Raw genomic sequence first — 24,926 nt, 5'->3', positions numbered from 1 at the left:
CTAGATCTAAGAGTATGTTTCTTGTTATATTCACTAGTTTATTTTTTAGGTTCCACATATAAGTGCTATCATATAGCATTTGTCTTTCTCTGACTTATTTCACTAAGCATGATACCCTCCAAATTCATCCTTGTTACAAATGGCAAAATTTCATTATTTTTATGGCTGAGAGTTTATGTCCATGAGTCTGTTTCTGTTTTGTAGATAGGTTCGTTTTGTCATAAGGTGTTTCCCTTGTGGCTCAGACAATGAAGAATCTGCCTGTAATTCAGGAGACCCAGGTTCGATCCCCGGGTCAGGAAGATCCCCTGGAGAAGGGAATGTCTAACCACTCCATTACTCTTGTATGGAGAATTCATGGACACCGGAACCTGGTGGGCTACAGCCCATGGGGTTGAAAAGAGTTGGATACGACTGAGGGACCTATAGCCTTCGTTTTTCATATTTTAAATTCCACATATAAGTGATATCTTAGGGTATTTGTCTTTCTCTGACTTCACTTGATAATCTCAATCAAGGTCCGTTCATGTTGCTGCAAATGGCCTCATTTTGTTCTTTTATGGCTGAATAGTATTCCATTGTATATATGCACATCTTGATCCATTCATCTGTCACTGGACATTTAGGTTGCTTCCATGTCTTGGCTATCGTGAATAGTGCTGCTATGAACAAAGGGGTGCACATATCTTTTTGGATTCGTTTTGTCTGGATATATGCCCAGGAATGGGATTGCTGGGTCATACGGTAATTGTTTTTAGTTTTATGAGGAATGGAATACTGACCAGTGTGAGGTGGTACCTCATAGCTTTAATCTGCATTTCCCTAGTAATTAGCAATGTTGAGCATCTTTTCACATGTCTATTGGCCATCTGTATCTCTTCTTTGGAGAAATGTCTCCTGGAACCCAGAAGGGCCGAGTCAGCCACTAGAGATGACTCCTGCATCCAAGGGGCAGCAGCTTTCAAAGTTGGTGACAGATCTTGTTCTTTTGGATGGTGTCTTGCTGCCTGAGAGCTGATGCAGTGATAAAGGCTGTAACAGTGGGTTTCACTCCTCCCCTCACTCACTGCCCACACAATGGTGCCTGCCCTCTAAGGTGGCCCAGGCATCCTCTGAGTACACCCTCAGGTGCGGTGCTACCAGACCCCAACCCCTTCAGGCTGTTTGCACGAAGTTCACCTCGGTCCTCTCATGGAGTCTAATCTCCGAAGCCTAAGCTTCTGCACCCAGCCCCCGCCTGGACTGTGGACATGAACTCCAGTGGACACCTATCAGGCTGGGGAGTGCACACCCATAGCACTGACCGTCTATACGGGTCTTTATCTGTTCTAGCAGCTGCAGACTGATGGCTGTGCTCTCCTCAGAGGCTCTGAAGCTCCTTTATATTCTGGCTGATCTCTGCTGGTGAAGGGACTTCAGGGTGGGGGAACCTTTCCTCTTTCACAGCTTCCTTCCAAGAGCACAGGTACAATCTGGATTCCTTCCCCTCCCCCCTTTTCTTTCATCCTACTGTTACGTGGAGATTTTCTTGCTCTTTCAGGGGTCTGAGGTCTTCTGCCAGGGCTCAATAGATGTTTGGTGAGAACTATCCCACATGTGGGTATATTTTTGATGTATTAGTGGGAGGAGGTGAGCTTCACATCGTACTACTTCACCATCTTGATTGCTCTCCCCAGAGGGAACTGTGTTCTGAATGGTGATGCCTGTTAAGGCTCAGTAGTTTCCCTACCCGGAGAAAATCCCATGGACGGAGGAGCCTGGAAGGCTATAGTCCATGGGGTCGCTGAGGGTCGGACACGACTGGGCGACTTCACTTTCACTTTTCACTTTCATGCATTGGAGAAGGAAATGGTAACCCACTCCAGTGTTCTTGCCTGGAGAATCCCAGGGACGGGGGAGCCTGGTGGGCTGCCATCTATGGGGTCGCACAGAGTCGGACACGACTGAAGTGACTTAGCAGCAGGTTCCCTACCAAACGTTAAGAGGCTGTATGCAGAAGAGGTGTGGGTAAGGCTGTTAACCTAGGGCTTCCATAACAGGAACAGCCAGGACACACACACATACAGTGCCCATGTTCTGCCAAGTCATCTGGAGGCATAAGTGGAACACCGGCCACCCATCCTATCTTGGCTTTTCCGTGGCTGGGGAAGCATCTGGAAGATCCACTTCAGTGGCCCGGGCGGGTCTTGGAAAGCTTAAGGAAGACACAGAGTTTGGGAGTCCTGTCTTGCACCTCAGGAGGTATGTCCCAGCTCTTATGTACAGAAATCATGGATCAGAAGATAGGGTTCTCTAAGGCAGCTGTGCTTCCCTGGGGTTGCTTGCTTGTCTGCAGCAGCTAAGTCTCCTCCCGAGGGTGCCTTGCCACAGTTGAAGGTTTAACCCTTGTGTGGACCTCACAGGTCTTGGCTGTTCCCCACCCAAGCAGCTTACCCTGCGGCCTCCCTAGACTTCCCTGCTGGCCAGTCAGGCTCAATGTTGATGCCTGCCGATGGGAGTGTATAAGCACAACAAAGACCAATATGGGGGGAGGGGATAAATTAGGAATTTCGGAATAACAGATACACACTATGACATATAAAATAAACAACAGGAACCTACTGAATAGCACAGGAAACAGTATTCATATCTTGTAATAACTAAGAGAAGAATCTGAAAAAGATAGCTAGATATAGATATTGGAGAAGGCAATGGCACCCCACTCCAGTACTCTTGCCTGGAAAATCCCATGGACAGAGGAGCCTGGTAGGCTGCAGTCCATGGGGTCGCTAGGAGTCGGACACGACTGAGCGACTTCACTTTCACTTTTCACTTTCATGCATTGGAGAAGGAAATGGCAACCCACTCCAGTGTTCTTGCCAGGGATGGGGAAGCCTGGTGGGCTGCCGTCTATGGGGTCGCACAGAGTCAGACACGACTGAAGCAACTTAGCAGTAGCAGTAGCAGCAGCAGCAGATATAGATACATATGTATAACTGAATCACTTTGCTGTACACCTAAAACATTGTAGATCAACCATACTTTAAAAAAAACCAATACAGCTTCATCACTGAGGCCTCCCAGTCCTGTTGAGGCCACTGCTCCCTGTAGTCAGAGGAGGTCCTGGCTATAGTGAATGGTGGGCATGCTGTGGCCAGACCAGACAAGAGCCAGAGTTGGGTCTTGGAACAGCACATGAGCTGACACCCGTCCAGTAACATCACTGGGCCCACCTTCTTCCCTCTCCTTCCAATAGCACAGTTTCTTCTCTGACCAGTCTTCATGGTGGACTCACCTGGCGCCTGCTGGGCTTATTCCAACCTTGGGTAGTCTCCCAGTAGGAACACCCTCATTCCACTAGTTCCTTCTCCCTTCCTGTCTAGAACTTCACAGGGTGCAGTTATGGCCACTGCATTGGGCCCATTCACTGTGATCATCCTTTTAAATGGAAGTCAAGCCTAGCCTGGCCTTCTAGTACAGTCTGAGTGACCTGTCACCCCTGCTTAGAAACCAGTTTTTGCCTGACTGCAGCCAAAGATGCCATCTGTTTTGATTGTCAGTATGGCATTTCACTTCTTAGTCTGGGCCAATCATTCATGTCATCTACCCAGGCTCCTTGGATAAAAAGCTGATTCCAGATCCAGGACCAGAGCAGGAAAGTACAAGGCGGCTAGAATATCTTGTGAAGTATCCTTAAAAAGACAGGTATACAAGAGCTAGCTTGAAGGAACTCAGATTGGCCAAATGTGGTACAATCTGAGCATCAAAATAATTGGTAACTGTTCACAGGATAATCCATGAGTCCATACTAAATGAACAAAAAAAATTTTTAATGTAAGAGAAAAGAAAGCTTCTCCTTAACAACAGAATGCCAACAGTAAATGTGTAAGAAACTATGGGAGTGAGAATATCACTTGTCATTTTGTAGCCTTCATGGTACTTCATTCAGCAAAAATGATCAATCCAGGCTAAAACTCATGGGTGATAATTAGATGGGGAACAGGATATTTAGAGGCTTAAAGTACTTCTCCAAAAATTAACTACAAAAAGAAAAGTAGTAACTCCAAAGTGGAGAGATTATAAACTTAAAGACAAACCAACATCACATGCTGACTGTGATGCGTATGGAGCAGAGCAACACGTCTGTAAATTCCCTGCCGAAAATGTATATCCTGAATCTAATCATAAGGACATGCCAGGTAAACCCAAGTTGAGGGATACTCTGCAAGATGGCTAATTTACTCTTCAAAATGTCAAGGTTAGGAACGGCAAAGACTGAGGAATTGCTTCAGATGAAATAAGACCAATGAAGTGTGATGGACAAAACGTGAGTATGAGCTGTGGGCCAGATCCGAGTTCCTGCTTTTGGTAAGTGTAATGCGCTTATGGAAGAGAAAGGCCTCATTATTCTTAGGATATACACACTGAAGTACTTAAGATAAAAAGGGCGCTTTTCTCAAACTGTCCCAAATGGTTCAAAAGGAAATATATAAGTGCACAAAGCAAATAATAAATAGGATGACGCATAAACAGTTGGAGCGCCTGGGTAAAGGATATACAGGAGTTCTCTGTATATGACTGTAATTATTCTTGCAACTTTCTAAGTATGACATTATATAAAAATAAAGTTCTTAAAAGAAGATGCTTTAAAAATTTTTACCTAATTAGTTTTTTTTATGTTGAGTCCTCTGCAAGGATGTTAAATATTCCTTCTTTGATCTCATTACTGTCAACAGTGTCAGCAGGTCAGGGCCACTTCCCTCCAAGGAAAAGACTTCATTCTGTTAACATTCTATAAGTTATTCCACAAACTGCAAATCTTATTAAGGGTGTAAGCCTCTAGCCCACAGTCTGTTTTTCTTCAAAGAGATCATCAAGCGATTATGACAAGTAACTTGGTGGGATCAAGGAATCCTCTGGGAATGCATTAGTAAATAAGTGGGGTTTCAGAGCCAGGAAAAACCTAGTACAATCCCATTATTCTACAAGTGTGTACTGCCAGATAGCTCTGCCAAGGAAAGAAGGTGCCACTCATGGACTCTGGCTCACTCCGGACACTGCTGTTTATATACTGGGCACTGTGCTAGGCGCCCTCTCTCGAGACCTGTTGGAAAGGGCCCCCTTTTGAGCCTTCTGATCCACAAACCCTTTGATGTGTGAAAACTGGCTTTTCAGTCTCTTGGGACCGCATCACCTACACTTAGTGAAGTACACCTGTTGTCACCCAGGACAAGTATACAGCTGACCCCTGAACAACGCAAGAGGTTAGGGGCACCGACCCTCCACACAACTGCAAAATCCACATATGATTCAGGCCAGCCCCTGTATCTGTGGTTCCACATCTGCAGGTTCAACCAACCACTCATGTGGTGCTGTAGTGTTTACTACTGGAAAAAATCCACGTCTAAGTGGACCCAAGCAGTTCATATCCATGTTTTCAAGGGTCAGCAGTATACTTACCACTCAAGGCCTTTCCCCATCCACACCACCCCTCGGTGTGAGTGACGGAAGTGACCCACACGGTGCCTGCTTCCCCAATGAGGACAGAGGCTGCTCAGAGGCCAGTCATATGCTGTGATCTAATCACTGCTGGAAATTAAGCCTTGAGGTGTCAAAACCATCAGAATCTAAACGTATTCATGATGACACCCGCAAACACACTAGGGATTCTTTTCCCAAAGTCAAATCAGGATTATTATTTTTTCTGATGCAGAGTCACATACCTGATTTTTGCAACAGCTTAGATAAAGAAAAATAACAGGCATTTAGATTTCCTGCTCACACCTCTGCTGGAGGGAAGTGCCCGCTTCCCAGGATCAGACACAAATGGGGACAAGCCAGACAAGAACATGGAAAATGGGCATTTCAGGCCTGGTCATGTGTTAGAAGTGACTCTGACAGCCGCACCCCAGTAATCGAAGAAATACAAGGATCACATGCCCTGAATGAATCATCCAAGGCCCATTTCTACTATGTCTTCCCTAACAGATGGCCCAGCTGCTGTGTAAACATCTTCCTTTCTCATTTTCAGAGAGAGGTGGGTTCTCTCTTCCTTCTTCCACTGTCCCCGGCCCCAGCATGAGCCCCACATACTGCACTGCTCCCACTGCCTCAGGAGAACCTTGAAGAGCTGAGTCTGAGCATCAGCCATATACTTGAGACTTTGTGTCACAGTCCCGTTCCTCACAGCAACCCTCTGGACACCACTTCTCCATATTCCCCTGGCAGATAAGATGAGTGGCAGTAAGCATCCCTTCCCATCTGCTTCTGGTATGGCTTCCTGTAACTAGAGGCTGGAGAGCTGAAACCTATTTCTAAGACACCCTCACTGCTAGGATTCTGGACGAAATGAGATCCCTACACGTGTACTCACAGAGGAAGGAAGCAAGGTAGGCGGCCAGCCTCTTGATCTTTGGGCTGTCCATGCTGACAAGCCAGGAGGTGGAAGCCTGGATACTGAAAGTATGGGTGGCTGAACCAGCATTCCAGTTTCAAGTTACCAGCTTCATGAATTTCGGAAGCAGCTGAATTCAAGAAGCTTCATGAATTCAAGTGGCTTCTTCATGCCTGGCTGGCCACCCAAGCTGTGTTCTTGAACTCAGCAGTTCTAGCAGCAGCTTCCCGACACCAGCTCCTGCAACTTTTTAACAATTTTGTACCATTTTATCCATGTGTTAAACTCCTTTCTCCTTAAGAACATCTAGGACCATTTGTTTTCTGTACTGAGCTCTGACCAATTCACTGGCTTTCAGAGCTCACCCCTGCCCTGTGTGTGGCCTGAGCCAAGCTGAACAACTGATTTAATCACTTCCTCTGATTTGGTTCTGCCTTTTTTCAGTAGCCGGGAACTAAATTAGCCTGTTTGGGCAACCCCATTACACTGGTGACTTGAAGCCTCCTCTCCCAGCCCTGCTGGGCTTTGTCCTCACCATGGACGCCGCTGGTCCTTCCAGACCTAAGCACAGCATTTCACATTTCTCTTAATGTTAACCTTTATCCATTAGATGTGGCTCAAGGTTCAGCCTGTGAGATCTTTTGCCTCCGACCCTCCCACATCCCACACATGAACCATCTGCCATTTATAGTCACAGTGACACCAAAGCAGAGACAGAGAGTCCAACAGGGCCTTGCTTTATGTTTCTGCTTCAGACCAGCACAACTGAGGTGCTGGCATCTGGCTTCATGCCCGTGCCAAAGCAAGGCTTCTTCTTTAACCCTCTTTCTTTAAAAATAAAAATGCAAATGAACAGAAGGAGTGGACAAAATGTTGTGTCTGGGAACGCACACCTCTAGGTCATTTTCCTTCGCTTTGACTGACGGTCCAAGGACTGGGCTGGAGGCAGCGGGATGGACAGAGTGCCCAGTCTGTGCTCCTCCTCCCCACCCGCTGCCAGAGAAACCTTTCTTTTGGAGATCTTCAGCCTCATGGCTTTCGCTATCTCCATCATCCTAAGGAACAAACACATAAAACAAGGGAGAGTCTCCTCAATGCGATGCTCAGGGAAGCTTGGCAGGCAGGAGGGGGTGGCACATTTGTGCTCCAAGCCTCAAAGACAGAATCCCAAAGGTGGACACAGGAGCAAAGCTCCGAGCAGGGACTGACAAGATCGCTGACAGCCATCAGATTCCCGTGTCAATGTGTAGCGGTTAGAAAATGCCTATACAAGTGATAGAAAACCAGGTTATCTGGCTCCTGTTGATAACTGTTTACTTCCTATAACAAGGATCAAGCACTTACCAGAATTTTACAGACTCCAAGAATCTATTTGTCTTTAATGTTCAACCTCACTATCCGTGAGAAGCCATGTGTGCACAGCCCTCAGAATTATCCTGCTCCAGACTGCTGGAAGAGTCCAGATGAAGGCGTTTTCCTAGGCGCTCTTGGACCACCACCAGGGTCCTTGGGTGTCAGATACTCCTTAATCACGGACAAAGGCCAACACACCCTGCGATTCAGCACCCTGGCGGTTATGCTCCCTACTCAGTCTGAATCCCTTCTACCAAGGCTAGAAAGGGCCGGAAAGGTCGCCACTTCTGCCAGCCTTCCCAGTCCGCTCAGAGAAGCGTGAATGTGATAGCCCTGCCAAACTCCTGCTCTGCCTTGCCTTAGACACACCCCCTGGTAGCTCCTTCCATCTGACTCTGAGAGTGCTTTCTGCTAAGCTGAAACTGGGGTTCTCTTATACAACCTCCACCCCCAGGTTACCCCATCAGAGTCATACAGAATCCCTCTTTCCAGTGACAGCAACTTGGAGACTGCAGGCTGCTCAATTACACAGGAATGGAAGGCTCATTTCTGAAGCCCGACTATTCCCCTTCTTGTCTGAGTGAGCCTGGGAAAGTCACTGCTTTCTCTGAACCAAAGATTCTTCCACTGATTCTTAAGAGAAATTATGACAGATTTGACACTGTGCCTAGCATAGTTAAGACACAGTAATGTCTGGTTGCCTGTCCATTCAGTCAATCATTCATTCATCTAAAGATTGTCCCCAGGTCCCTCAATAGTGTCTCACACTTTCCAGCACTACCAGAACTACATCAAGGCTCCCTAAGAGAGCTTTTTCTTCTGTCATGCTCACCTTTTCTCACTGAGCTTCAGGTCCCTCTGTAACACTGTCAGGTCAATCTGGAAGCCATTTATGTGCAAGGCCAGTACGATCACATAGGCGGTGATCTTTGCCTTCATAGAGTCTGAAATTAAGTTCCGCAAACTGCAAATCAGTGGTAGAAAAAAAGAGACAAAATTAAACTCCAAGATGATTTCTCCAAAAGGAAAGGAAAATATCCAAGCCTATTCCCATATGCATTCAACTGTCTTCTCATCTCGGGGAGAGGAAAAGGAATCTGAGCAACATCCCTCGTCCTGTCACACTGCCCGAGCCTTCACACACAGTGGAGCCGATCCCAGTGTCCCTCCAGGGAGGACAAAAAAGGCTGCATCTCCACCTTCCCCAGGCACAGTTGGAGCCTGCCCTGGTGCAAACCATCCCCATCCTCCCAGCCTGCTCAGCAGGGCTGCTGGGAAAACAGTCATTCCACACTTGGCTGCCCATGATTCTTCAAGCAGTCAGAACAGGACACAGCAAGCAAACAGCAGGAAGGAGGCCCAGGTGTGCTGCTTAGGGGGCTTCTCCAAAGTCATCCCCCTGGCCTGCCCCTGCCTGCATCACCACCTCTCCATACAACACTGGTTCTGGGGACACTGGGAAGGCGTCCCTGGAAAAAGTGTTTGGTGTAGTCTTTGTTGCAGGACTTCCCAGAGCCTTAATGAGAACTTCTCCCAGAGGGACAGTCTGTACTACAGGGCTGCCTAAACTCACTTACCCGAGACCCTGCTGAGCAGCAGTGCCCACTTCAGCACAGTGACTCAGAACATGGACTGCAATCCAAGCCCCCCTCCCCCCCGATCCTGCTCTGTCCTTTATAGGCAAAAGCCAAGAAGTCAAGCCCCCTGACCTGCCATTGTTGTAGGTCAGGCAGGTGAACTGCTTTAGCAGTTTGGTGTTGATGATGTGGGGGACTCCGGGTCCCAGGGCACCTAGAAGACAAAATAGAGTTTGATCATTTTCTTTCAAAACTCTCAGGCCACACCTCACCTATGAGCTGGGAGACAAGGATAACAGCGGGCCCTTGGACTAAACAGAGGCATGTAGGAAGACAAAAAGGGGCCCATGAAACAGAACAGCCACCTTCAAATGAACACAGGCTCAGGTGTGTTTCGCCTGCAGACCATACGTGCACAAAAGATGTTCATGACAGGGCAGTGACGAGAAAGAAAACCAGACTCCAATGAGGCCTAAAGACACATGATTCAAAGATGTTAGAAAGAGAAACAGATTGTGGAGAAAGCTCAGGGAGAGGGAAAGGAAGGGAGATTGGAATGTGAAAATAAGAATTAAGCAGACACTGAAAAACATGGGTACAGGCGCAGCTCAGAGTTACTGCACGCTTGGCTTGAGACCACCACAATAAAGCAAGTCACACGAACTGCGTGGTTTCCCAACGCGTGTAAGTTAGGTTTACAGTACACTGTAGTCTCCTAAGCGTGCAGTCATATCAAGTTTTTTTTTAAAGTGTCCAATAATTAATTAAAAATTAAAAACCAATGTCCATACCTCAATTAAAAGATACCTTACTGCTAAAAAATTGCTGGCCATCATCTGAACCTTCAGTGTGTCCTAGCAGTGACATCAAAGATCATTGATCATAGACCATCATAATTTAACAATGTAAAAGTTGAAAATATTCACAAACAGTGAAAAAATTCACAAACATAGACACAAAGTAAGCAGACTCTGTTGGAAAAATGGAAAAATGGTGCTGACTTGGTCAACCCAGGGTTGCTGCAAACCTTCAATCTGTAAAAATCATGGTATCTGTGAAGCATGGCAGAATGGGGTGTTCCTGTATAGACCCCAGGTGCCCAGTCACAGTAACACAACTGTACACACCTTAGGCCTCAAATCACAGGTGTCTCTCTCTGGATTTCCAACTCTGGGTGGCTGTGAGTGTGTGGCAGACACCCATGCCCTGGTGACAGGTGACATGGGCTACCAGCAGAAACTGACTTCCCAACGAGCCAGAAAGAGCTGACACAACAGCATGCCAAGGCCTTCATAAGCAAGGCCAACTTTTATCCCCATAGAGCTATTTCTAACCATCCCCTAGAACATTCACTTGATTGGACTGGATGTTACACTTTACCTAACATAGAACAGAAGTAGTGAATGTTAGCTCTGAGCAATCATATAATTCAACTCGACCCTATTTTCAGACGAAAGAGCTTGGAGAGTTCTCTTAGCACATCAGCAGTACCCCACTGTTACACAGTTATAAATGAAGACCTGGAAAGACATGTCCATTTCTTCTCTCACTAGAGCTAGTCTAATAATTATAGACAGATAACAGACTGGAAATAACTAGAATAAAATGCCTATCATGATATATAAACCCCAATGTTCATTGTATCCCTGCTTACAATAGCCAAGACACAGAAGCAACCTAAATGTCCATCAACAGATGAATGGATAAAGATGTAGTATATGTATTTCTATGGAATATTACTCAGCCATAAAAAAGTATGAAATGATGCCCTTTGCAGCAACATGGGTGGACCTAGAGATTATCGTAATAAGTAAAGCCGGACAGAGAGAGCCAAATATAATATCACTTTTATGTGGAATCTAAAGAAAATGATACCAATCAGACTCATAGACATAGAAAATAAACGTATGGTTACCAAAGGGGAAAAGCAAGGGAGGGAGGGATAAATTAGGAGTTTGGGACTAACAGATACACACTACTATATATAAAATAACAAGGACCTACAGTATAGCACAAGGAACTATATACAGTATCCTGTAATAATCTATAATGGAAGAAAATCTGAAAAAGAATATATATATGTATAAATACATATGTAACTGAATCACTTTGTTGTATACTTGAAACACATTGTAAATTGACTGTATTTCAATTAAAAAAAAAAAGTCTATCATGGACTTACTTTTCCGCTTAATCACTTTCTGCCCTCGAAATTTGATGAGGGCGTCCAGGTACCATATGCACCGCGCCTGGCGGTCTCGGCTCTCCTCATTTGATGGCAAAGACTTCAAGGCTTCTATGACAAAGGAGCAGTGACTGCAACAAGGGAGAGAAAAGGGGAAATGTGTAAGACCAGCCAGTAGGCACCCCCAACACCTGCTATACAGTCAACAGCTGAGGAAGGGCCATCCCACCCGCTCCTTATAATAGGAGGAGCGTGAATTTAGTGCAGGGGGAGTAAAGGTCTAGACAGTAAATATACATTTCGTGAGCAAATGGTCACTGCCACTGCAGTGCAAAGGCAGCCACTGATTAACACATGAATGAATGACTGAAGCTATGTTCCAATAAAACTTTATTCACAGGCAGTGTCCAAGACTCAGCACTCTGGCCACAGCTGCCCACTCCTGATGTGGTGGTCTGGAGCATGGGCTCTCAACTACCTGGGTCTGAATCCCCTCTCTGCCATGCAGTGGCTCGGGCAAGTTTCTGAACATCTCTGTTTTGGTTTCTTTACCTCTAAATTAAGTACCCTCACCCTATGGATTTTTGTGGAGTAAATGAGACAATGCAATTAAAGTGGTGCTTGGCACAGGGAAGAGTCCCATCAGTGCTGGCTGTTATTTTTACATACTGTTGTTCTACCACTATCACGATCATGGAATCGCAGCCATAAAAGGCTCTTCAATGTCATCTCATGGCAGCCTCCTTGTACAGATGGGAAAACTAAGGCTCAGAGAGGGGAAGACCACACAGTCCATCAGGCAGATGGGGACTCAGTTCTCTAGACTCCCAGCCCAGAGCTCATTCCAGTACCTGGCCCTGAGCCACAATCACATTAAGACAATGAAGAACCATCAATGAAGCTTTTTTTAGAACTGGATCTTTAGAGAGAGGGGGAAAAATGTATTTTCTAAGACTTTGGATTTCACTGACCAGTAAAATTTCCAAACAAATATCTAGGGAACCAACCTAGGGTTGACAACATTTTTTCAGGATAAAATTATTAAAAGAAAAACTCAAAAGCAAAAATATCCCCCACTACCATCATAAAAGAAAAGCTGTTTTAAAAGGCAAAAAAAGGGGGAGGGGAGTAGAGGCAATCATCTCTGAATTAATTAAAACATACTATATTTAAAGAACATAATTCAGGGCTTCCCTGATTGTCCACTGGTTAAGAATCCATCTTGCGGGACTTCCCTGGTGGTCCAGTGGCTAAGACTCCCTAACGCAGGGAGCTCAGGTTCGATCCCTGGTCAGGGAATGAGATCCCATATGCCACAATGAAGACCCGGTGCAACAAAAAAATAAATAATTTAAAAAAAAAAAGAAAGAACAAGAAGAAATTAAAAAAAAAAAGAAGAAGAATCATCCATCTTGCTATACAAAGGACACTGGTTTGATCCCTGGTCTGGGAAGATCCCACATGCCCTGGGGCAACTAAGCCCGTGCATCCCAACTACTGTGCAGCAACTTTTGAAGCCTGGGCGCCCTAGAGCCCTGCTCTGCAACAAGAAAAGTCACTGCAATAAGAAACCTGAGGACCGCAACTAGATTAGCCCCTGCTCACCACACCTAGAGAAAGCCTGCACAGTGATGAAGACCCAGCACAGCCAAAAATAATAAACAATAAAAAACCAATAAATGAATAATATATATAATTTAACTTTAGAAAAGCTCACTCAACACATCACCACAGATAAACTATCACTTCAGCAGGCACCTACTCCCAGGCCAGCCCTTGGACCTGGTGTAACACTGTAGGGGGAATACAGGTCAGCTCCAGTTCTCAGCCCCAGCCTACAAGGCCTCCCCACCCTCTGCCCAGCCACACGATCCCTGCACTCAGAGGCCAATGCTCTCCCTTGAATGCCACCCGCAGCCTCGGGGCAATAGGCCTAGGAGCCCAAACACTGGAGCAAACACTAGCTCATTCATGTCCAAATGCTGAAGAGACAGATGTCCTCGCTGACTGACACCCGAGGTCTCCTTCATGTCTGACTACAGTAAGTGTGTGTCCCAACACCACAACCCAGACTCTCCATCCGCCCAAGTGCGATACCTGTTCTCTTCAATCATCTTCAGTATTTCTTCTGAGGTGACATTCCTGAACGCTTCAGATGGGCTCTGAAGAGCGTCATACTCCACAGGGGAAAGAACCAGTTACAGGTCAAGAAAAACCCAAGCAAAGTGGAAACATCAACTAGCTAGATCATGTTGTAACAGCCTCATCTTAGAAATGGAAAACTGAGGCTGAGAGGGGGTGATAACACAGTATGTTTGGGCAGAGCTTTTGGGACTCAGTTCTCCTGACTCCCAGCCTAAGCTCATGGTCTGCCTGGACTTTTCTGTCTTCTCTTATCACAAAGCTGCTGCAGGCATCTTCCATCTGAGTAGAATCACAAGTATGGAAACTCTACATTCTAACCTTTCCTTTTATAAAATCGGCCTAGCCTAGACTCTGGGCACTGGCCAACTTAAAAGTCATATTTTGATTCTTTGTGGAGAGTGAGCCCCACCCACTGAGCCAAGCTGTGGGCATTTTGCTGAGGGATGGGTTTGTCCTCAGCTACTGGGGAAGCCTCGCTGACTTCCCAGCAACAGTGCTGGGGTGACGGCAAGCATCTGGGGCGAGCTTTTGTGAGCATCACAGGACCACCAACATCCTCAGAGAGCCCGGCCATGGCACTGCCATGCGCACATCCCTACTTGGGAAATGAGGTGGCGCTTCTACTGCAAGAAGGATACGGTCTTCAAACTTATACACGTCTTCAGGCTTGGCTGCATCGGCGTGGCAGGGAGGGAGACAGACAGAGTCATCCTGCAAGTCATCGTGGATGGCGTCACTGACCAGGGCTTTTCAGTAAAGGAAGAGTCAGCATCAGTGTCACCCTGCTTAGCTTTGGCTTCCCCAATGCTCTCCGCAACCTGTGCACTTGAGATTATCATCGGCCCAGAACCCCCTCATCTGAACTTCTTCACGTATTGTGAGTGAAAGAGAAAGATCAAATTATAAAATTGTAACTATCATACAGGAATAACCAAATCTGAATTAAGTATGCACACAGACAAGAGAGAGGAAAACTATAACAGCTGGTCTTGTAGAACGATACGAAAATGGGTGAATTTTTTTTTCTTTTTAAATGTCTTCAGCTATTAAGTTTACTGTTAATAGCTGAGAATAAACTGAATAAAAAAATTGAAAAATTTACTTAAGACATTAAACTGTATCTTTGACCATATGGAGACATATTTCTATGTTTCTAAATGGGAAAACATTATAAAGATGCTGATTTTCCCCGTATTAATCCCAAATGTATTTTGAGAGAATTTAACAAAATAATTCTTAAGATCATCTGGAAGAAAAAGTATGCTACAACAGCGTACATTTGTGAACGATAAGGATGAAGTTGCCCCGTCAGACAATAAACTGGATGTCGAAGCTACTATAATTAGAAGGACCATATGCTGCTACACGAACAGCCAGTCAGAATGCTGAGACAGAACCCAATTAAGAATGTGGTAAAATGATAAAGATGACTTTTTAAATCATTTTTTACACAAGGAAAAGATGAAGTTGGGGACAACTCGCTAATCATTTGGAAAAGATAAAATGAGGTTTGTACCATAGACCAAAAAAAAAGGTCATTAAGATGTAAAAGTAAAAAGTAAAACTGTGAAAGGAGTGAAAGAAAATATTTATATAATCATAGGGTATGGAAAGGTTTTCTAAAATTTCCTAAAATTTCATTTTAATAGGAAAACTACTTGACTGAGCTCACTGAGGGCGGGCCATGTCAGCTGTTTCTTATAATTCCCAGAGTCTATTTCAAAGAAGGCCTTCAGGGAGAAGCAGGAAGGAATACAGCCCTAACTCCCATCATGTCCATCTGTGAGGCAGGTAAAGGATCTCAAGAGAAGGGACAGCTGTCTCTAGGAGCAGCCTCTAACCCCAAGTTTCAGCTGCTTACCAGTCACACCCTTTGTATCGATTATATTCTCTGCAGCTTTAGCCACTGCACGATTCAAAGATTCACTGCCAACTTTGTTCATTCTCCTGGAGTTCAGAGCTCGCTTTTGTTTGGTGGTACCGAAGGCTTCAATGCAAGAATCCATCTGTGCCAAAGACAAATTTGGTCACTAGAGACAGGCTGAGCACTGCTACTCCTAGCTGTGTGACTAAGGGGAAACTCTCAGCTTCTCTGAGCCATCAATATCACACCTGTAAACTGGGCTGCTGCTACTGCTGCTAAGTCACTTCAGTCATGTCCGACTCTGTGTGATCCCATAGACGGCAGCCCACCAGGCTCCTCCGTCCCTGGGATTCTCCAGGCAAGAACACTGGAGTGGGTTGCCATTTCCTTCTCCAATGCATGAAAGTGAAAAGTGAAAGCGAAGTCGCTCAGTCGGGTCTGACCCTCAGCGACCCCATGGACTGCAGCCTTCCAGGCTCCTCCATCCATAGGATTTTCCAGGCACGAGTACTGGAGTGGGATGCCATCACCTTCTCCGTAACTGGGCTGACTCATACCTAACTACCTCATAGGCTTGTTGTAAGAACCGAAAGATACTAAGAGATCTGAAGTGCTTGTTTTATAAACTATAATGAGCTATTTATAAATCAACAGTGTTTCCATCTGTAAAATGAAAAGACTTGACTAGAATTAGTGTCAGTAAATCTGGGGCACACAGCTCACCGTTTTCCAATCCTATACCCACAACAGACACTGCTAACAGATCACTCATTCCCCCTCTGAGCCTGCAGACAGCCTCACACCCTTCTCCATACAGTGCTCCAGGCAGTCCTGAAGATCCAATCAGTCTGCCATCCTAGGATGAGATGAGCCTGTACAAAACTATTACATTGACAATCCTAAAGTTTACTTTGCCTTGATGTGAAGTTTCCAGGCTATAACCAGTACTTTCTGAAACTTGGATTAAATCCTGAAAATAAGTGCTATGCTACACCTGTAGCAACAGCCCAGTAGAGAACCAGTTCCAGATGCTGGCACAGACCTGTGCACAGCTGCCCCAGATACAGCATCTGCTCCCTGTGAGGCCACAGAGGCCTCTGCAGGTAGGTAACTGTCCAGAGAGCCACAGACTGAATGAACTGGGAGCACCCAGGGAGAACTGTGCATTTTTATATTACTGATGGAGAAATTCAAGGCCTGGAAGGAACTCACTTTAGGCCTCACATCTTAGCTCTGTCACACTCACCTTTTCTCTGAAAGATTTGGCTTGACTCTCCGGTATTGATTCACTCTCAACTGATTCATCTACAAAACATAAAACAAATAAAAAAAGCAAACTGTTAAGTTTGCCTGCAGACAGCTGCCAAGTCGCTTCAGTTGTGTCCGACTCTGTGCGACCCCATAGACGGCAGCCCACCAGGCTCCCTCGTCCCTGGGATTCTCCAGGCAAGAACACTAGAGTAGGTTGCCATTTCCTTCTCCAATGCATGAAAAGTGAAAGTGAAAGTGAAGACGCTCAGTTGTGTCCAACTCTTAGCGACCCCACGGACTGTAGCCTACCAGGCTCCTCCATCCATGGGATTTTCCAGGCAAGAGTACTGGAGTGGGGTGCCATTGCCTTCTCCATTGCCTACAGACAGTAAGAGTGTTTAATATTTGGTTAACAGTTAATCTAAGAAAACCAGATTTCTCTACTCCAGGACTTCCCAGAGCTTAACATGCATGTGTACTATGAACACTCAATATGAAGCTTCAGTATACAGGTAGAGGATCTGGAGAATAACTATGGAATCAAGTGAAGGGATCCAAGGAAACATGAGGCCTCAACGCAGAGATGGGATTAGAAACTAAGTCCTGTGCTCTTTCCAGTATATAGGTTTGCCCTTCTTGTAAAAGAGATGAGTAGGAGGGATCAGGAAGGCTGAGGAGGAGGAAGAGGACATGGGGCTCACCTCCCGTTGACAAATACATCAAAAATACATCTATATGTGGAACAGTTATCATGGAAAATTAACTGAAAATTGGCAGAAGAAAGATTTCCAGGTAACCAGGTAGTAGGGTTGGGACCCCCACCACTGCCCCTCAAAGGCAGTGTGAAAGGAAAGGAAGGTTTGCATGGGCTCTCCACACCACAGCCTGGCACATGATCTGAGCCAGCCAGCCCCTGGATGTGGGGAAGGTACAAATTAGGAGTACGGCATTAATAGATATAAACTACTATACATAAAATAGATAAGCAACATGTATTTACTGTATAACACAGGGAAGTGTACCCAATAGCTTGTAATAATCTATATTGAAATATCATCTGCCAAAAAAATATATATATATCATATGCCATACACCTGAAACTAACAAAATACTAGAAATCAACTATGCTTCAATAAAAAAAAAATTTTTTTTTAAATTTTAAGACCTAAAAGTAGGCATAAACATGAGGTATGTATTATTTTACATGAAGCTCTCTGATCTCCCACAAAGTATTCATATAAGGGGCAATAATCTAGTGGACAGGAGCATAAGCTCTGAAGTGACCTTGCCTGCATTTAAATCCCAGGTCTCTTACTTATAACAGCAGTATGTTCCTGCCAAAGTCATTTAACTTCTGTTCCAGGTTCATCATTGATTAACAAGTGAAGTAAGCGATATAATGCATTGAAAGTGCTTAGAACAGTGCCCAGAGCATAGTAAGGACCCAACAAATGTGTGTGTATTTTTTATATACGCTAGTTAGAATTAACCAATATTTACAAATGTGTTTATATAACAAATTAATGAACAATTTTCTTTGTTCATTGGAAGTTAAAAGAGCATTTGGAGAATAATTTATATGTTGTTTTATTTGTTTGCAAAGCAGGAAATTCTTCACCTACAGACTATGGACCCCTAGGAAATTCACAGGATGACCTCTGGGATGCAAGAGCCCTTTAAAATTATATGTAAAATCTCATATTTCTCGTATATTATGTATGTTTCTCAGAAGTACTTCTGGTTCTTTACAAGAAAGACTAAGATCACTGCTTTGCCAGAATGAAGTTATTAGAACTAATGCCTCTGAAGCGGATTCACAATGATCCTAATAATCCTTATCTAATTCCCTCCCCAACCATGGTTCTCAGTATTTAAGATTTAGAAACAGGAGCCCCTTGAGTTTGACCATCTTATCTATCATTTTCAAAGATCCCACTCTAGCCCAATACATTCTAAAATGCCCGAGAAGAGAGGTATTGCAACTTCTCCCAGTGGGTTAGAGAAAAAATAGATCTCTTCCCACATTACAAAGTGTACAGACTCTGCATCAACCTTTGTCCAACCTATAAGCAACTTCTACAACCTACCAGAGATTCTAAAACCTCTACCCCAACTAGACCCATTAAGAATTAAGAAAAGCCCTCAATGAAAAAGAGTATCGGACATGCCCTCCATTACTCTGCTCTGATCATTGCTCAACTTGCTTAAACTAAGATTAGATTTTGATCTTCAGTCTGTAAACATTGTAGGGATAGAATCTGTGCCTGTTTTGCTATATTTACAGCCCCTAACTTGTGCCTGGGGCACAGTAGGTCATCAATAAATATTTGTTGAGTAAAAGCACTTTTAAAACTTTGTCAAATGAAAAAAAAAAAACCTTTAAAAAAAACAGATACAAAATGTAGTTTACAAGTCAAACTGATGCATCCAGCAAACCTAAAACACTCAGCCTTTCCTTGAGCCTTCATAACCAGAACCTACCTGAAAACAGTGGCTGCATGTTGAACAGTTCAGCATCATATACTTCCATCTGGCCAGAGGTCTTGTTCAAAATTCCCACAAAGTGCCTGAATAAAGAAGGAGTATCAGTGACAATGGATCATTCAAAAGGTATTGTTTATACAATCTTGTTTCTGCTTAAAAGGTGTTACTCATGAGTAACAATAATCCCCCACAGCAGGTATTCTCTGCAAGCACAGGGAAATGAGGGGAGAAAGGGGGAGGGGAGCAGGGAAGTCACCAGGTGATTCTTACAGCCAATCACATTTGGGGTCACTGATGTAGTGGTAAAACCTTTTGGGATATAACAATCTATAACTACACTAGAATTTACTCCATGTGTAAATTCTATGGAGGCAAAGACAAAACTTCGGTAATTATGAGAAGACCAGTTTAAACCAGAAAATCTTTGTAAAGAGATGATAAAAGCTTCAAGCACAAACAAATTCATTGGAGCTCTATCAGCTGCTGGGGTAGGGGAGCGGGGAGATGACTCTAAAAGGGCCTTGGTTGTGGTTCACGGATGGATATCTTCACAGGGACACTGCATTATGCAATGCCTGACGGTGAGACTGAACAGGCTGAACAATCTTCATTGTACCAAGAGGTAAACTAGAGGCCAGTAAACGGTGGAGTTGCCCAAGTCAGTAATCTTTCCAGAACTAGACAGAAACTCTGGAGCCTTGGACACTACCAAACCCTTTTATTGTAGTTACTTCCAAGGCAGACTTCTGGCAAACTTTGGTGTGTTGATCACACATCCAAAAATAATGGAGACGGCTGCCTTTAGGAACAAGATAGTTATAAACAATATTTCAAGTTAATGATGTGGTCAAAACTAATGAAGGTCAAAAGGCACAAACTTCCAGTTATAAAATATATAAGTCTTGGAGGTATAATGTTCAGCACAGTGACTATAATACTGCATTATATATTTGAAAGATGTTAAGAGAGTAAGCCTCTAAAGTTCTCATCCCAGGAAAAAATATTGTAACTGTATGGATGTTGACTAGACATTGTTGTGACCATTTTGCAGCATTACATACATTGATCATTTTATCATACACCTGAAACTAATGCTATATGTCAATTACATCTCAACTTTTAAAAAATTTTAAATTACAAATGAATGAGGTTTTTAGGAAATTAAATAAATGTTAAGTCACTTTTCAATTTCAAGAATGTCTACATGCTGATGTGAAGGTCCCTGGGTCTAGAAACACAGGAACCTGGTAAACCTCTCTAGATTTCCCCCTCTGCAGCTAAAATAAAGTCAGAAAAGAGCGCTGCCAGGGCTGCCGCCACCACCACCACCATCCCCACTTCTCACAATCACTTTCCCCATCTCTACCTGCACAGAGTATTGCATTTGAGGGCTCCAGTCCCAAAATTGTTTCCCACGTAGGAAAGTCTGTCTGTTTCAGCTGCCTAAAATGTAGAGGAGGGAAGGGCTCCATTATAACCAATGTTGAAAGACAGTAAACATCTTGATGCCCTTTTCCAAGTTTGCAGAAGCTTTAGAATCAAAACTGCAGTGGATGAGACAAGAGAGCCTCTTTGAGAGGATCCAGCTCCACTATCTCTAAGTGAGTCTGGGGTGTCCCTGGTGGAAAGGCAAGAGGACTTTTGAAAAGTTCCAGGCAGTGCTGTTTTCTAGCTAGTCTGAAAGTTCTTGGTGGAGCTGCGCCTCAGGACTCAGAGACAGGCCCTAGGCTTCCACAGCTTAGAGGCATGCAACAAAATGATTCTGCAGGCAACATTAAAGCCCAAGCCTTTCTTGAACCTCTCTGCCCACCTTTATCATGACTGCTCCTTATCTGCTCTCAGGATCACTGCTATTGTTGTTTAGTCACTAAGTTGTGTCCGACTCTTTTGCAACCCTACGGACTATAGCCCACTAGGCTCATCTGTCCATGGGATTTTCTAGGCAAGAATACTGGATTGGGTTGCCATTTCCTTCTCCAGGAGATCTTCCTGACTCAGGGATCGAACTCACGTCTCCTGCACTGGCAGGTAGATTCTTTACCACTGAGCTAGTCACCAAGGAAGCCCCTCAGCGCCATGGAGGTGGTGAATTCATTCCTCAATCAGAGCCAAGCTTCCCTGCCCTCTCCTCATGTTTGTCCTCTTCACCTGCAATACTAACTTCAGCTGTTAAACCCTCCTCCATCCTTCAGGGTTCAGCTCCCATACACCCTTCCTCAGGAAGACATTCTGGCAAGCAAAACCTTCACTGACTCAGCTCACTCTGCCCTGCTCTGTACTCTCTCTCCCTGGGACCCTGAGCTTTGTTTCCTTATGTATGAGTTCCTCATATTCAGTTCTCACCTCTCTAGAGCAGGGAATGCAGATATCTGGGAATGTCTGACATTCTGTTGGCCACAACTAGGAAGCACTACTAGTGAGCAGAAGCCAGGGAAGCTACCAAACATCCAGTGACGCACAAGACAGCCCCCACAACAAAGAATAACATACCTGGGTCAGAATGTCAATAGTGCCGAGGCTAGAAACACTGCTCTATAGTATGAGCTCCCTCAGGGTGGGTCCAGGTCTGACTTAGCTATTTCCCCAGCAGCTTACAGTCCAGGGCCACACTGGGGACTCAATAAATGCTTGTTGATTGAACAAATTAATAAAAAGCCATCACTTCACCACCAGTGTGAAACTGAATGGGGCCTGTCTCCACAACCCAGCCTGCTGGGGCACAATGTTCTTCAAAGGTTCACCTGCTATTCCCCCTCTTTTCTCCTCTCACTCCTTCCTACATCAACCCACACCCAAAGGGCCTCCTGAGGTCTGCAGAGTGGAGGTGACTGGCCATAGCACCACTTACCAGGATCCGCTGACTCCTCTTCCTGGGGTTTGTGGAGTCGTTGTTCTTGTACAAGGTAAAGCGCATGTTGCCTGGATTCTGTAGCCTCCCATTGGAGAACTGGACTGTAAGATTACAGCATAAGAATGAAATGAGAGCAGAAAAATCCAGAGTATGGTGGGGAGGAAATTAATCGTCAATGGGAGGGAGTGACCGACTCGGAAAATGGGGATGGCAAGGAAGCCCGGGTCCTAACCCAAAGCCGTCCTGGTCCAGATGGGAAGACGGACTGGTGAGGAGTTGGAGCCGTGAGGGGATCCCTGGGGACGGGCCTCCACGGGAAGGAATAACTAGGGGAGTGGGGCTGACTAAGGAGACCTCGGCCAAACCTAGAAAGGCTGAGGGAATCCCTGGCCAATGGGGAGAAGGAAATGGAGCAGGTGTGAGACCTGGTGGGTGAGGGGATGACGGGGTCCTGGATACATATAGCCCCAGCCCTGGTGAGGACGTAACTGGGATGTCCTCATCCACCTGGGAGGTAGTAACAGAGAGACAAGATGACAGGAGATGACAGGAGAGTCCTGGCCAAGCCCCAAGGAGTAGTGGAGCCTATAAGGGGCCCTGGCCCAGCTGGGAATGCGGCTGGACAGACGTGGGAAGTGGAGGGCTGTAGTGGTACAGGAACGGAAGGGGAGGAAGTTACAGGAAAACCTGCTCCAGCTTCGCAGTATTTACCCAGCAGAGCGCTCTGGCTGTCGTCGGGCTCCCCACAATACTGCCACCTCGCACTCGGAAACACCTCCGAGGCCATCTCGCCTCGCTAGCCGCCAATCCCCGGAGTTAAAACAGCTGCAGCTACACGCGGTAAAAGTGCAGCGGGCCGGAAGAGGCGTGGTCTCTCCGGATACCGCCCCGCGCACGCAAAGACGCGTGGCTCCGCCCCACAGGACATCGCCCCCTAAGCGCCCTTTGCCTGAGCTCTTAGGCGCGCCTGCCCCGCCACCCTCGCCCCACCCCGCCATGAGGCGTGGCCTCCGTCCTCACCTTGCAGTGCCAGCTTCTCCAACTCGCAGTACCTGATTGGCCCAGCACTCAGCAAGCGCGTTACACCTTGTGTGCTGCTAGTGTGCTCGCGTCTACAAGCCTTGCATGGTGTGGGATTTCTTCATCTGCACAATCTAGGTAGGGTATTGTCTATCTCTCAGTTCAGTTCAGTCGCTCAGTCGTGTCCGACTCTTCGCGACCCCATGAATTGCAGCACGGCAGGCCTCCCTGTCCATCACCAACTCCCGGAGTTCGTTCAAACTCACGTCCATCGAGTCGGTGATGCCATTCAGCCATCTCATCCTCTGTCGTCCCCTTCTCCTTCTGCCCCCAATCCCTCCCAGCATCAGAGTCTTTTCCAATGAGTCAACTCTTCGCATGAGGTGGCCAAAGTACTGCAGTTTCAGCTTTAGCATCATTCCTTCCAAAGAACACCCAGGACTGATCTCCTTTAGAATGGACTGGTTGGGTCTCCTTGCAGTCCAAGGGACTCTCAAGAGTCTTCTCCAACACCACAGTTCAAAAGCATCAATTCTTCGGCACTCAGCTTTCTTCACAGTCCAACTCTCACATCCATACATGACTTCTGGGAAAACCATAGCCTTGACTAGACGGACCTTTGTTGGCAAAGTCTCTGCTTTTCAATATGCTATCTAGGTTGGTCATAACCCTTCTTCCAAGGAGCAAGCGTCTTTTAATTTCATGGCTGCAGTCACCATCTGCCATGATTTTGGAGCTCCAAAAAATAAAGTCTGACACTGTTTCCACTGTTTCCCCATCTATTTGCCATGAAGTGATGGGACCAGAAAGTGAAGAGGAACTAAAAAGCCTCTTGATGAAAGTGAAAGAGGAGAGTGAAAAAGTTGGCTTAAAGCTCGACATTCAGAAAACAAAGATCATGGCATCTGGTCCCATCACTTCATGGAAATAGATGGGGAAACAGTGGAAACAGTGTCAGACTTTATTTTTGGGGGCTCCAAAATCACGGCAGATGGTGACTGCAGCCATGAAATTAAAAGACACTTACTCCTTGGAAGAAAAGTTATGACCAACCTAGATAGCATATTGAAAAGCAGAGACATTACTTTGCCAACAAAGGTCCGTCTAGTCAAGGCTATGGTTTTTCCAGTGGTCATGTATGGATATGAGAGTTGGACTGTGAAGAAAGCTGAGTGCCGAAGAATTGATGCTTTTGAACTGTGGTGTTGGAGAAGACTCTTGAGAGTCCCTTGGACTGCAAGGAGATCCAACCAGTCCATTCTGAAGGAGATCAGCCCTGGGATTTCTTTGGAGGGAATGATGCTGAAGCTGAAACTGCAGTACTTTGGCCACCTCATGCGAAGAGTTGACTCACTGGAAAAGACTCTGATGCTGGGAGGGATTGGGGGCAGGAGGAGAAGGGGATGACAGAGGATGAGATGGCTGGATGACATCACTGACTCGATGGACATGAGTCTGAGTGAACTCCAGGAGTTGGTGATGGACAGGGAGGCCTGGAGTGCTGCGATTCATGGGGTCACAAAGAGTCAGACATGACTGAGAGACTGAACTGAACTGAACTGAACTGATGGGACCAGATGCCATGATCTTAGTTTTCTGAATGTTGAGCTTTAAGCCAACTTTTTCACTCTCCTCTTTCACTTTCATCAAGAGGCTTTTTAGTTCCTCTTTACTTTCTGCCATAAGGGTGGTGTAATCTGCATATCTCAGGTTATTGATATTTCTCCTGGCAATCTTGATTCCAGCTTGTGCTTCCTCCAGCCCAGCATTTCTCATGATGTACTCTGCATATAAATTAAATAAGCAGGGTGACAATATACAGC

The 24,926-nt window shown here is 45.5% G+C and overlaps 1 protein-coding gene across 1 annotated transcript; it reads right to left on the bottom strand.

The window, feature by feature from the left end:
- Positions 1-6,953: 6,953 nt before the first annotated feature.
- POLR1E (RNA polymerase I subunit E) lies at positions 6,954-23,111 on the bottom strand. Its single transcript, XM_086415934.1, has 12 exons — positions 22,795-23,111; positions 22,081-22,184; positions 20,599-20,675; positions 19,230-19,315; positions 16,744-16,802; positions 15,495-15,639; positions 14,272-14,379; positions 13,586-13,682; positions 11,486-11,619; positions 9,436-9,517; positions 8,559-8,690; positions 6,954-7,428 (listed from the first exon to the last, which is right to left on the bottom strand). Exons 1-12 carry the CDS (start codon positions 22,868-22,870, stop codon positions 7,269-7,271), a joined length of 1,260 nt encoding a protein of 419 aa, XP_086272060.1. The 5' UTR covers positions 22,871-23,111; the 3' UTR covers positions 6,954-7,268.
- Between the last annotated feature and the right edge of the window lie 1,815 nt (positions 23,112-24,926).

Source organism: Bos grunniens, chromosome 8 (genome assembly GCF_055505025.1).
Source record: "Bos grunniens cultivar Pamir isolate PY7600 chromosome 8, Bosgru_T2T1.0, whole genome shotgun sequence".
Taxonomy (NCBI): domain Eukaryota; kingdom Metazoa; phylum Chordata; class Mammalia; order Artiodactyla; family Bovidae; genus Bos; species Bos grunniens.
Note: the sequence above shows the minus strand (reverse complement) of the source record. Positions and strands in the feature narration are given on the sequence as shown.